This window comes from Temnothorax americanus, unplaced genomic scaffold (genome assembly GCF_048541705.1).
Source record: "Temnothorax americanus isolate GAGA-0224 unplaced genomic scaffold, ASM4854170v1 Scaffold117, whole genome shotgun sequence".
NCBI classification, from domain to species: Eukaryota; Metazoa; Arthropoda; class Insecta; order Hymenoptera; family Formicidae; genus Temnothorax; species Temnothorax americanus.
Genome location: NW_027509250.1, coordinates 51,895 through 65,338, shown reverse-complemented (window position 1 = coordinate 65,338; position 13,444 = coordinate 51,895). Strand labels below are relative to the sequence as shown.

The 13,444-nt window shown below is 35.3% G+C and overlaps 2 protein-coding genes across 3 annotated transcripts; both read right to left on the bottom strand.

Annotated features, from left to right (window-relative positions):
• Nucleotides 1-1,380: 1,380 nt before the first annotated feature.
• On the bottom strand, nucleotides 1,381-12,616 carry LOC143908845 (52 kDa repressor of the inhibitor of the protein kinase-like). 2 transcript variants are annotated; one of them, XM_077426671.1, is made up of 4 exons: nucleotides 11,290-12,616; nucleotides 11,025-11,210; nucleotides 10,845-10,909; nucleotides 1,381-1,431 (listed from the first exon to the last, which is right to left on the bottom strand). In XM_077426671.1, exons 1-3 carry the CDS (start codon nucleotides 11,406-11,408, stop codon nucleotides 10,873-10,875), a joined length of 342 nt encoding a protein of 113 aa, XP_077282797.1. In that variant the 5' UTR covers nucleotides 11,409-12,616; the 3' UTR covers nucleotides 1,381-1,431; nucleotides 10,845-10,872. The 2 variants fall into 2 exon arrangements, with proteins under 2 accessions (XP_077282797.1, XP_077282796.1); XM_077426670.1 differs by lacking the exon at nucleotides 1,381-1,431 and having other exon boundaries at nucleotides 10,561-10,909.
• Nucleotides 2,187-6,305, bottom strand: LOC143908816 (uncharacterized). The gene has a single exon (XM_077426624.1). It carries the CDS (start codon nucleotides 6,303-6,305, stop codon nucleotides 2,187-2,189), a length of 4,119 nt encoding a protein of 1,372 aa, XP_077282750.1.
• Nucleotides 12,617-13,444: the final 828 nt, after the last annotated feature.

The window sequence follows — 13,444 nt, the reverse complement described above, 5'->3', positions numbered from 1 at the left end:
TTTTATAACATATGACTTCTGTCCTTGATTACGATGATATAAATATAACAGACTTTATTTGGTATTAATGGTTTCGGATTTACTCTTCCTCTTTTCTGCCTTTTTATAATTTAAAAAAAAATTATAAAGGATATACTTTATCTACACTTTATTCATCTGTTTATATATAATATATTCATTGACAATGTTTTCTTAATAAGATACTTTTTTGTTGGCATACATTATTAAATTAATAACAGGTAACATCATGTTTTATAATTTCGAGGTGCTTCACGAAGGATTATATTAGCTCTTTTATGTATAATTAATTCTACGAAAGCTAACGCTATAACGACCAATTTGTTCTTGAGAAACAGGACTTTGTGCATTGAATGTTTCTTAATTCGTTCCTATTTAACACTTTTGGTTCCTATGTTTTAATCAATATATGACTTCCTTATAGAAGCTTTCGCCGCATGTATTGTGTGAAAATAGCCTCATTATCTATTATAAGTCCATAGATTTTTTTATAATACATGCTGCCGAAGTATAAAGATATTGTTTGCTACAAACTCCTGTAGTGTCTACATTTGTAACAATATAAATAATATTTATATTAGATTTTTCGCTGTAGCGACGCGTTTTGTAAAACTGTAGTCGTTTCAAAATATAGATAAAATAATCGTTGTTACTGCCTATAGACTTGCATTCTTGTTTGACATGCTAGCATTTTTCACTAAAAATTTTGTTGAAATTTTGGTAATATCAATTTTTAAGAAATATATTATTTTCATAATTATTTTTGAATATTAATTTTATCGTGCTTTTAAATATTAATAAAAATGCAATATTAAAATTATAAGAAGACAAAATATATATTATTAAAATATAAAAATAATTTATTAAAATAATTTCTAAAAATATATATAACATAATGTACATTTTCAAATTACAGATTATTGAAAACAACAGATCTTTTGTAAATTACATCATAAACGCAAAAATAAATTTTACAATACATGTGTGCGTTTATATAGGTATGTATATTTGAAATCTGTATGATATACATATAATTATGTTTTACGGGTATAGTAGTATAGTATTAAGCGGGGAGCACTCACTTCTGCATAACGCATAATGTGCAAGCATAAGAAAATAGACCAATCAATTTTCTTATGCTTACGTATTATGCGTTATGCAGAAGTGTGCGCTACCCGCTTTACGGGTAAGTGTCATGCATTATCATGCATTACCGACGCTTTGGACACAGTATATACAGTAGCGCAACTCTCTGTCGGCACCTTTGATGTTAGTGTTGGCCAAAATGGAGTGCGCATGCGCGAAATAAAGCAGTATTCTGTTTCACTTCTTTCTTCATCATCTCTCTCCTTCCTACTCGTTCAGTCCATATTGAGGTTAATTTAACGCAGTTGGCGCGAGATACAACCGTGTCTGTTAGTTTCAATAAAAATTATGCAAAATTATTGTTAACAATGTACAATGTCATGCAATGCGCGCGTAAAAAAATGAAAGAAATTAAAATATTAAAAAATATTACATATATAATAGATGAATCCGTTAATGATGCAAAATAATGATATATAAAATATTAATATATGAAATATTATATACTAATAATTAAAATAATAACAGTATGTTATATAAATAAATAAATATATATATATATACTAGCTGGTTACCCGGGCTTCGCCCCGGAGGACACGCCCTGAAAGACATATTTAATGAGACACGCAAATAGATGATAGCGTATATTTACATTTAACGCCAATAGATTTCCGCATCACCCTTGAGGTACTATTATAAATGCGTTTTTTTTTTAGTGGTTTCCCCAGTAGGCCTATTCCACTGTAAAGAAATCCGTGCTTTCTTCCCGTATTTAATTACTTTAAATACATGTCTCTCACAGACATGGTATCTCTTACAGACATGGTGTCTCTTACAGATATGGTGTTTCTTACAGACATGGTGTCTTTTACTCTCTCACCTTTTTTAAAATTAGGTCATTTTTTCCATAAAAATTAGCAAAATTATATAAACCTCTTTCACACATGTTTTTCTCCTTATTTGTTTTCTCAAACAGGCATGATGTCTTTCACATACATGTTTTTCTCTCTCATGCGAACATTATATTTTTTATCATAATTTTTTTTTAAAAATGCTCCAAAAATATCTACAACCTTTTTTTTCTATTTTAGAACTTCTTTGTATACCACATTAGTGGTTCTCCCCTCAGGCGCTAGTATCACAAGACTGTTTGGTGAGCTCACTCTCGAACATGCCACATAGAACTGCCCATGTGAGAAACAGTCTTCACTTAAATCAATTCCTGCTACTTTTAACGACTGTCCCTGGGACTTGTTGATAGTCATCGCAAAACAAACTTTGATAGGAAACTGCAACCTCTTAAACTCAAAAAGATACTCTGACGATATTAGTGGTATGCGTGGTATAAATACCGTCTCTCCCCGTGCACATCCGGTGAATATTGTGGCCTCGATAACATTTCTATGTAGAGCCTTCACTTGAAGCCTTGTGCCATTGCAAAGTTTTGGCGGATTCAAATTTCTCAACAACATCACTGGTGCCCCCACTTTAAGAAAAAGCTTATGGGCTGGTAAGCCAGGAGGGTTCATTGTGTTAAGAAACTCTACTGGGTAGTTGACCGCGTCATCCGTATCTACCACCGAGTCCACAGATCTGTAATTCATTTCTCCTTCCTCGAATGATTTAAGAAGAATGTTATTAATGACACCAGCTTTATCATTCCTAGGGGTCAGAATGGCACGCTCGCACAGCCAATCCATAGATTTTTCTTTGATATCCGCAATATCAGGGTATATCTTATTAATAAGACTCTCTAGGCTTTTTACTACTAAACCTAGATTTGCAGGAATAATCACTTTTCCTTCCATCTCAGGATACTCTCTATCTCCAATTTTTAATAGTAGTTTTGAAAATTGCCCTGCAAAAACATCACCTTTCAAGTGTACCCTCATGTTTTTCCTGATAGAGATTTTCCTGATAAGGGACCACAAATGTGATTTCTTTACACACGCCTTAACTTCGTCTGCTCGAGTTCCCCTTGGCACTACTGGCAAAGTCTGTCTGAAATCTCCAGCAAGCAGCACGGTCACTCCCCCCATTACTCCATCGTTACCCCTAATATCTTTGAGGGTTGTGCTCAATGCCTCAAAACCCCCCTTATGTGCCATGGTACTTTCATCCCAAACAATGAGCTTACAATCCCGTAGTACTTTAGCCATGTTACTTTGTTTTGAAATATTGCACAGAGGTATTTCTGTTTGAATTAAATTCAGAGGAAGCTTAAAAGCAGCGTGAGCGGTCCTCCCTCCCTCCAACAAAGTAGCAGCGATACCTGACGATGCAACAGCCAAGGCAATTCCACGTTCTCTCCTTACCCTCGCCAGAAGTAAGTTGATGAGGAAGGTTTTCCCAGTACCACCTGGAGCATCTAAGAAAAATACCTGACCATCTCCTGACTCTACGCTACTAAGAACCTGCCGATAGACAGCGAGTTGCTCATCTGTTAATAAACCCTCGTTATTCAATACCACTTCTTCCAAGGCATTTACATCGTAGTTTGTCTCCCTCAAATAGTCTCTGTTCCCCAATACCTCTCCAAACCTTTTTGGCTGAGGCAGGCCATACTGTTCCAACTCCTGTCCTCCCAAAGACATCACTGCGTCCTCAATCATTACCAGGCATCTGTTGTACACCTCATCTATCATGTTCTGCGCACTACCTTTCAACTCTCTCTCTACCTGTCGCATAATATCCTCTGAGAAGCTGTCTTTGTACTTTTCCCAAAGACTCAGAGGTTCACAAAGTTGGCAAAATGCCAACATCACTGTGAAAAGCTCCCTCAGCTTTAAAGGTGAATCACATAATGCAGCTTCCTCCAAGGTATTGTCCCATTGCTTGTCATCTTCCAATAAACCTAATGCCTTGCATGTAGACTGGAATGTGGAACAGAGGACACCATTCACAGTCCTCAGATCTAAAAAAGACGTTGGACCTCGAATCTCATGTAGCAACAAACGCAGATAATAACACTCAGTGTTGTTTGGATGGATGGTATACACTCTTCCCAGTACGTGGTCCTTCTTTATTCCTGACCAACCATCCACATCTTTCCCCCTCTTTCTTCTCTCGAACTTATTATTTTTCCACACATAGTATGAAGGAACCTCATAGTACAGGAGAGTTTTTGCAAATTCGTCAGTTTTGCAAAGTTCAAAAAAAGCCAATAGTGTTGTCTGAGGTGGGTTATTCATCCTCTCAATTAAGTTTGTAGAGTTGAAGTACACACGCTGACCATTTTCAAGGTGAACATTGAGATGGAAGACAGAGGGGTACCTCTCATGTATTGGGAACGCCAAGATTCTCCAAACCGCCTCTGAGCTACTGATGTACCGCCCACTCTCGTACATCTTCACCTCATCCTTCTCACTCTCCAGGGCAAAAACCGCCTGGTCACTTCCCTTGTTCACGTACTTGCAAATGTATTTAATAGACTTTACAGAATTGCATAATTCCACATTAATATGAGCATTAAAAATACGTAACAATACAGGGTTGTACGGCACCACCCAACGATTGTCCAGTTCTATTCCATTGATTTCTACGGTGTATCCACCATTAGCTGAAGACCTCCTCCGATACTGTGGGTATCCATCGCCTCCTGTCTGAGTGTCATTTTGAAATATTCGCGGATACCTCTTACTGCAGCTACCATCTTTCATGCAAGGCGAATTGTGGTTTAAGCCCCCGCATGGACCATGAATCATGTTGGCTTTAACGATATTGTGTAGAAGAGAGTCTTTTAAAGGATTAGGTATTTCCGCACAGATGACTTTGTCGATCATATCAGAGAAGATGCGCTGCTCTAGCCACAGCAATATGTGTATGTGAGGCAGACCTCGCTTTTGCCACTCCACAGAGTACATATAGCAACACACTTTTCCAAACAGACTACCTTTATTCAATAGAGCCATCATTTTCTTCACCTTAAGATGAAATACCCTTGCTATAATGTCGTGTCGATCGTGAGTTTTTTGCCCAGGCAATAATGCATCTGTTATATCCTTCCACTTTGGATTACAGGTAAAAGTGATAAACAAATCAGGACGGCCGTGGTAGCGAACGTATGTCATTGCGTCTTGTGTCCGCTCATGCATGTAGCGAGGTCCTCCAGTGAAAGATGACGGAAGCACCACCATTTTACCCAGCTGAGAAACGTCAGCATCCTGCCTTCCCACGGCATCCCTCAGGTGAATGTAGCTTTCTGCCCTAAGCTGCGCCTGGTTGTTCCTAATATAGTTCAACCTTTCTGTCTCTATTTTGGCGTACATGTCAACCAGAAACTGACTAAAAAGAGAACGGAAGTACACTAAGTGGTTAACTTCCCCTTCTCTAATCATAATTCGATATGAGTAAAAGCTCGCTGCGGAAACTAAATTCTTATGTTGCAACTTGGTCTGATGGTCTCGCTGAGGAATGGCAATCGAGTATCCATCCTCGCCACGGCAAAACATGAGCGGGTACTGCAAGGCGTCGTACGACCGGTGGACCTCGCTGATGCGCCGCAGTTTGTTATCGTGGCTCTGCAGCACGATGTCTCGCTTGTTGAATTCCTGACCCACAATCACCAGAGCTACCTCATTTGCTATTGGTGCGTTAAAGCAACCTCTATGAGCGTCATCTGGTTTTCTGTCTGCATGGATAACAACTTCAAACTTTTTGCAATTTGGAGATACCTTATCCAAAGTGGTTTTCAGGTCCTTTATATAGGTGTTGACGTCATGTAGCATTCTCTGTAGTTCTTTGACTAATCCCTGTTTGACATCTGAAAAATTGCTACATCTTAAACGCACTTCCCTGTCATCCTCTCCCACAAAATAAATTTGAAGAAATTGAGCTTCCTGTTCAGGTAATGGCAGCAGACTTCCTACCAAGTGATATACCTGCCCCTGAACTTTAAAGGTCGGTATAAAGCCATCTTGTAGAACCTGCTTACCGCCGAATGATGTCATACTAAAGCAACCATTGTACTTTCTAATATTGTTCATAAAGTGAACGTGCTCTGGATGTCTGCCCATTACCAAACTATATAGAGGCTCGGGCAGAGGTTCTAAGGGTGCAAGTTGCACCTTTCCAGCGCTGCAACACATGCCAGGGGATTCTTCCTGCCATTTAAGAGCATTGCAATATTTGCACTTGTGACTCATGGTTCCCAAAGCTATAGTGCTCTCTGTCTCATAAGCCACGTCTGGATCATATGCCATACCTGAATGAGCTTTAACCGTCCACGGAAGTATTCGCCTTTCTACTCTTCTTCCAGGATTACTTTGTTCATATCGAGACTCTGCCTCTCTGTGCACCTCAGGATTATTTTTTTGGTACCTAGTCACTGCTGTTCTGTGCATTTCTGGATTTTTTTGTTGGTACCTAGTCACTGCTATTCTGTGCATTTCTGGATTTTTTTGTTGGTACCTAGTCACTGCTGTTCTGTGCATTTCTGGATTTTTTTGTTGATACCTAGTCACTGCTGTTCTGTGCATTTCTGGATTTTTTTGTTGGTACCTAGTCACTGCTGTTCTGTGCATTTCTGGATTTTTTTGTTGATACCTAGTCACTGCTGTTCTGTGCATTTCTGGATTTTTTTGTTGGTACCTAGTCACTGCTGTTCTGTGCATTTCTGGATTTTTTTGTTGGTACCTAGTCACTGCTGTTCTGTGCATTTCTGGATTTTTTTGTTGATACCTAGTCACTGCTGTTCTGTGCATTTCTGGATTTTTTTGTTGGTACCTAGTCACTGCTGTTCTGTGCATTTCTGGATTTTTTTGTTGGTACCTAGTCACTGCTGTTCTGTGCATTTCTGGATTTTTTTGTTGATACCTAGTCACTGCTGTTCTGTGCATTTCTGGATTTTTTTGTTGATACCTAGTCACCGCTGTTCTGTGCATTTCTGGATTTTTTTGTTGGTACCTAGTCACTGCTGTTCTGTGCACCTCAGGGTTATTCTGTGCATATTTTTTGGACGCATTTATAAGTTGCTTCCTCCTTTTGACATTAGTGTATCTCTTTCGTCGTTTTACATGAGCCTCATTAGGAATAGGAATAAGTATATGCTTTGAGAGGTGTGAGTTTGAGTCAGGCTGAGAGAAGGACGGTTTGTTGTTCTCTTCATCAGGTTTACGTTGTTCGTACGCATCAAAATGTCCCTTAGAAATATCTTGTGTGAAACGTATTCTCCTAACAGGGTTACCTTCCTCACCGAAACTCTCATAGAGCTTACCATTACGGTAAACCTCAAAAACAAACCCGAAAAGTTGCCCAGCCGCCACCAACTCGCATAAACCACCATAAGTAAAGGGTTTCGACATTTCATCGAGATACTCGCTAGAACTATTGTAATTGTTCCCCAAGCTGTCGTGGGACATAATTGAAAATTCCTCCCAATTATCCACCACATGACTCACGATTATCTCACGCACATCCCTCGCCATTAACTGTGTGTTATACATGAGATAGGAGAGGGCCCGGAAAAGGCAAGCTCCATCCCCTATAATGGGGACAATAGTGTAAGGTACCATCTCCCCATTAACATTTAAAAAATCGATTGCCATCCCGATTTAATTAAAAGTGACAAAGCGCTCTCAAAAATTAAATAATTAAAAGTGACAAAAGCGCTCTCAAAAATTAAATTATTTTTCCTTAAATCTATATCTATAAAGAAAAGATATTTAACGGCAGGAAAAGGGTCAATAAATCTAAATCGATACTATTGCCTTTCCTTCTTTATTAGAAACTAACTAATTACCTGATTAACTGCAAACACGAAATTAACGTAAAAGATACTTTACAGTTTTCTCCTTCTCTCTCTTTCTCTTTCTCTTTCTCCCTCTCTCTCTCTCTCTCTCTCTCTCTCTCTCTCTCTCTCTCTCTGTCTTTCTCTCTTTCTTTTTCTGTCTGTCTAAATTAAACAGATAACGATTATTAAAACATAATAATTTCAGGAATGTAAATATTATGTTAAGCTATGACAACAATTCTAATAATTAAATATAGTATGTTGAATCATAATATTTACATAAATAAAAATTCACAAACGAAATACCCTCTAGGTGCACCAACCAACAATGGCTAGGTATCAACAAAATAACCTTCTTATTAAAACGTAATAATTTCATGATTTTCAATATTATGTTGTTATGATAGTAAGTTACTGAATTAAATATAGTATGTTGAAACATAATAATTAAAGGAATAGAAATTCACAAATTAATCTATCTATATCTATATCCAGTTTCATTGCTTAAAATAATACAGATAATAATTTATGATTTCTTTAAAGTAAATTTTAAAATATATGTTATATTTATTTTATCGGTTTAGATTTATTGGCCCTTTTCCTGCCGTTAAATATCTTTGCTTTATAGATATAGATTTTTAAAAAAGTAATTTAAAAAAAAAAAGTAATAACTCTCTCTCTCTCTCTCTCTCTCTGTTTATTTTTCTCTCTCTTTCTTTCTTTCATTAATTTTATTAATTATGCAAATCTATCTCAAATAAATATATTTTACTCTTTATTAAATGTATGCTTTTTTAATGGTTAACATTAATAAAAATGTCCCAAATTATTTAAGTTTTCATCTTTTAAATTTACCACGTATATAACTTTACCTGTTTAAAAAATTTTTCTCTTCGTCTTTCTCTTCTTCAAAAAATACAGTTCCTCTAATAGTTTTACTTTAAAAAATTATCTTTCAATCTCACTTTCGAATAATTTATTTCTTCTTCCTTCCTTCCAATTCGACTCTCAATATCTTTAAAGAATAAAGAAAACTATATAAAGGCTATAATAAACGTTCATACATACACACAAACACACACACACACTCTCTCTCTCTCTCTTTTTCTCTCTCTAACATTAATTACGTTTTTTTTATAAATTTCCTGTCTTTCAAAACATATTACCACTTACTCTGTTCTCTCCCTTCCTTTCGTCTTCTTCTTCTCCTTACAAAGACACTATCTCCCTCTCTTTCTCTCTCTCTCTCTCTCTCTCTCTCTCTCTCTCTCTCTCTCTCTCTCTCTCTCGAACTTTCTTCAGCAATGATTACGTTAAGTTTTTTAAATTTGTAGTGTTCGAGGCAAACCTCGCAAGATGATAAATATATTTGAAGCATGCCACATATAAAACAGAAGAATGAGTTATCAATTATTTCCATTTATATAAGTGAATACATTGCTTAATTAAATTCGAGATATTCAATTAAAAAGATTTTAAAGAAATGATATATTTTTATAAAATAAAATTTAATTTATTTAACTTTTGATATTAAATTTTTTTTCCTCAGAACTCTGGTGTAAATATTAAATTTTTTGAAATATTTTCTCCTGGAATTAATGTTGGACATATTGATCATTTTCTAAAATCAAAAAATATTTTCATAAAAAATAAAGTTTTTTCTGGACGTTGATGAGTCAGTCAGTCAGGACAGTCGTGAAAACACATTTTACCCCTTTTCACCCCCTTATTTCTTCAGTCAGTCAGGACAGTCATACTTTTGGTAAAAATTATTTGAAAAAATTTCGATACCGGCTTCCAAAAAATCGGTAACGAAAAATTATACATTTCACAGTACTCCTCGGAAAATAATTGAAAAAATTTTGATACCGGCTTCCAAAAGATCGGTAACGAAAAATTATACATTTCATAGTAGAAAAATTATACATTTCATAGTACTCCTCGGAAAATTCTATCCCTGTTTGATCTATAATTTGTTGAGATTTGATCAATTATTTTTCGAAAAATAGGAAAAATTAAAAAAATCGGTTTCCAGAAAATCGATAACAAAAAACTATACACATAGTGGCACTCCCCGGAAAATTCTACCCCTATTTCATATACTTTTGGTAAAAATTCGGTTCAGGGGTTTGGGCTGGGCGTTGATGAGTCAGTCAGTCAGTCAGTCAAAACAATCGTGAAAAAAACACATTTTACCTCTTTTCACCCCCTTAGGGGTGGAATTTCTAAAAATCCTTTCTTAGTGGATGCTTACGTCATGAGAGGAATACACCCTCCAAATTTCAAGTCTCTAGGTTCAGGGGTTTGGCCTGGGCGTTGATGAGTCAGTCAGTCAGTCAGTCAATCAGTCAGTCAGTCAGTCAGTCAGTCAGTCAGTCAGTCAGGACATCTTCCTTTATAGATATAGATATATATATATATATATATTATATGATAAGTCAGGAATAAATGTAAAATATAAGTATATAACATATATAATATATAAAATAATTTTCTCGCATAAAAGTATACACACAAAGAAATTATGTAAACATTTTAAATTAATATAACACTTTTTAGTTTAAATGTATACATTTATATATTTTTATAAAATATGTCACATTTTACAATATATTATTTATTAAATATATTATACATTTTGTGTGTGTGTGTGTGTGTGTGTGTGTGTGTGTGTGTAGTAATATAAACTCAATTTTTTAATGATACAATAGTATGTGGTCAATATATATTGATAAAATTTTTACATTTTATTTTATAACATATATGTAGATAAATTTTTACAAATAATGAATATATATTATTGAAAACTTTACTGATAATGCTAAGCTATTGCGCAAAAGAAATTGCATTAATAATATTAAAAACTTATTAATATTAAAAACTAAATATATGTATAATTCGCGCATTGTAATACTAATAAAATACATAAACTTCTTCAGTTTTTTGAGTTATGTGTTAATTTAAATTCAATTTTTCTAATATTTTTATAATAAATGCAAAAATAGCTTACATATTATTATTTTCATTTTCCATTGATATTACATCTGTTGATACTGTAGAAGCTGTAGTACACTGCTGTAAAATATTATATTTTTTATTATTTTATATTACTATCAAAAATATTTTTAAGTATCAAAACTTGATTTTTCCAAATAAAGAGTAATTAAAACTAATATAAATGAAAACTTACTTATTATTGGTAAACTCTAAACATCTTGTTGGTACAGCATCTGGATGAAGGCGAGCTCGACTTTTGACAATTTTATACTGATTTTCTTCAAAATGTACATGACACAATCCACAATTGCGGTGAGCATACTCGGGGCCTTTTGGTATTAAATCCAATCTTCTGCATGCTTGAACCCATGCCAACCACCTGTGTATGTCAGAATAATTAATTAAACTACGCAAATAATGAAATAATGATGTAAACAATTATTAAAATAGTATTGTACCTATCATGTTCTTTTGGAAAAAGGAAGAAGTGTCGTTTTTCCACATTTATGGTGCTCATACATCCTGTCACTGCACACCAATGACTTTCTTTTTTAACGCCTTTAATAGTTTTTTCCATTTTCTAATTCCTTCTCGTAGCAAAAAATCTGAAACAAAGCTAAGATCAAAGTGCTTTCAAAGAAAAGGAAACCTGTATAAAATTTATACAGGTTAACTTTCCTTTCTATACTTCCAATACACAAATCACTTCACAATCACTTCACAAATCTCTTCACAATCACACACTTTACAATCACACAATTTACACAATTTTTTTCCGACTTTTATCAAGTCACTCTATAGCTGTCTATAGCACTTTAACGCCTTAGGCATTTAAATGTGCCTCTAAATCCGTTAGAAAAGGAAAGACAGTAAGAAGAAAAGAGACAGAAATAGTGCTTTATTTCGCGCATGCGCAATCTGTTTTGGCCAACACGAAATCAGAGGAGTTGCGCTACTGTATATACTGTGCTTTGGACATAGCACGGAACAGAACCAAAAGATCGTGCACATAGCACGGATCAGAACCAATAGAGCGTGCACATAACGCGTTACCCATCAGAAATTTTCGTGGACATGGCTACGTAGTTCAATGTGCACGTTTTGTGCACATAGAGGCGCTCGTGGACGGAAACCACCTAAAACGCGGGCATGACCACTCTCATTCTTCTCTCTGTCAATACTAATAAAGGCCATCGCACACAAAATGCATAGCTTAGCATAAGGTAGAGTCCTATATTAGTAGAGATAGAGGCCTAGATAATCAGAGAAGCGACATTGAGGGCACGCTTGCTGATTGGCTGACCGCGGCACCAATCAAAACCGAGGCTATCGGGCCCGCAGCTGATTCCGTGTGTATGTATGTGTGCAAAGTAACGTGTTACATTAGGTTAGGTGAGTGAAAAAGATTAATATATTTTTAATATTATTAAGAAAAGAATTGTAGACATTCGTAAAGTTGTTGGTTGTCAAAAAGAACTCTCTGTTGCTTTAGTCGTGCAAAATATAAATTTATTCCAATAAAGAATCTTACAAAATACTTAACTGAGTTATTTATTCGCACAATGCTTGTTTTTGCACATGTGGCATAACATTCACATGATATATAACAAAGATACTGGCATTTTTTTGCAAAATGTGGACGTCATCGAATTTTTAGATTCTTGTCTTATTCGCATGATTTATATATAATTATTATTGCCTATTTTGTAAACATGATTATAAAACTCGTAATCAGAAAAATATTACAAATAATGTGATACAATAAACACAAGTGTTTAGGTCTATTTCCTTGTTTTACACTTCTTGGAACTACATTTAGTAGCAGCAGAGTGTAACTTGCGCAATGCCTTCTCCATTTTGGCAATCTTACTGAACATCTTACATAATTGCTGCAAGCCTAAGTCACGTTCAACTCTCAAGTCTTGAATAACTTGTGATGCTTTTATAACACAAATAAAAATTTTGATTAACATTTTATACAATTGTAAGCACATGACATTGAGTACGTTCAGGAAACAACGGATCAAGTTCTAAGTAGGCTTGATCGATAGCTTGGGGTCGATTTATATTAATACTGATCTTTGCAGAATATTCATTTGATACTTGAACAGAAGGAGTATCAGTCTCGTTACACTGTTTTTCCATTTTTATTTAATGAACTGGTTCCTAGACATTGAACAAAACAAATGTCACATTATGATAATAACATTACTTACTTTATCATTTCAATAAGATATAAGTAAAAGTACTAGAGTAGGCGTCAGCGAAATAAATCATTTTTTTTTCTTACTCTTACTTCAGTACGCTTGTAAGCGTAAGAGCTGAAGTGGACTAAGAAATAAAAATAATTTATTTTGCTTACGCCTTTATTTTAGTTTTATTTTCTACTTACTTCTCACTTCTTACGCCTAATTCTTACTCCGTGTATTGTAGACGACGCTTCAGAGGTTAGTTTTTTCACAAGCGATCAGCTGCGGGCCCGATGGGAACCATGGTGGGAGTATAGGACTCTAGGTGGGGGTAGAGTTGTCGCTTCTCTGATTATCTAGGCCTCTAAGTAGAGAGACGCAAACTTGTTCCTCCTTCTGATTGGTCGGTTATAGACCAATAGAC

Coding starts and splice junctions, on each gene's coding strand:
- LOC143908816 (XM_077426624.1), bottom strand. CDS start 6,305: ATGGCATATGATCCAGACGTGGCTTATGAGACAGAGAGCACTATAGCT.
- LOC143908845 (XM_077426671.1), bottom strand. CDS start 11,408: ATGGAAAAAACTATTAAAGGCGTTAAAAAAGAAAGTCATTGGTGTGCA. Junction 11,211..11,289: donor TTTCCAAAAGAACATGATAG/GTACAATACTAT, acceptor TGACATACACAG/GTGGTTGGCATGGGTTCAAG. Junction 10,910..11,024: donor TTAGAGTTTACCAATAATAA/GTAAGTTTTCAT, acceptor AATATTTTACAG/CAGTGTACTACAGCTTCTAC.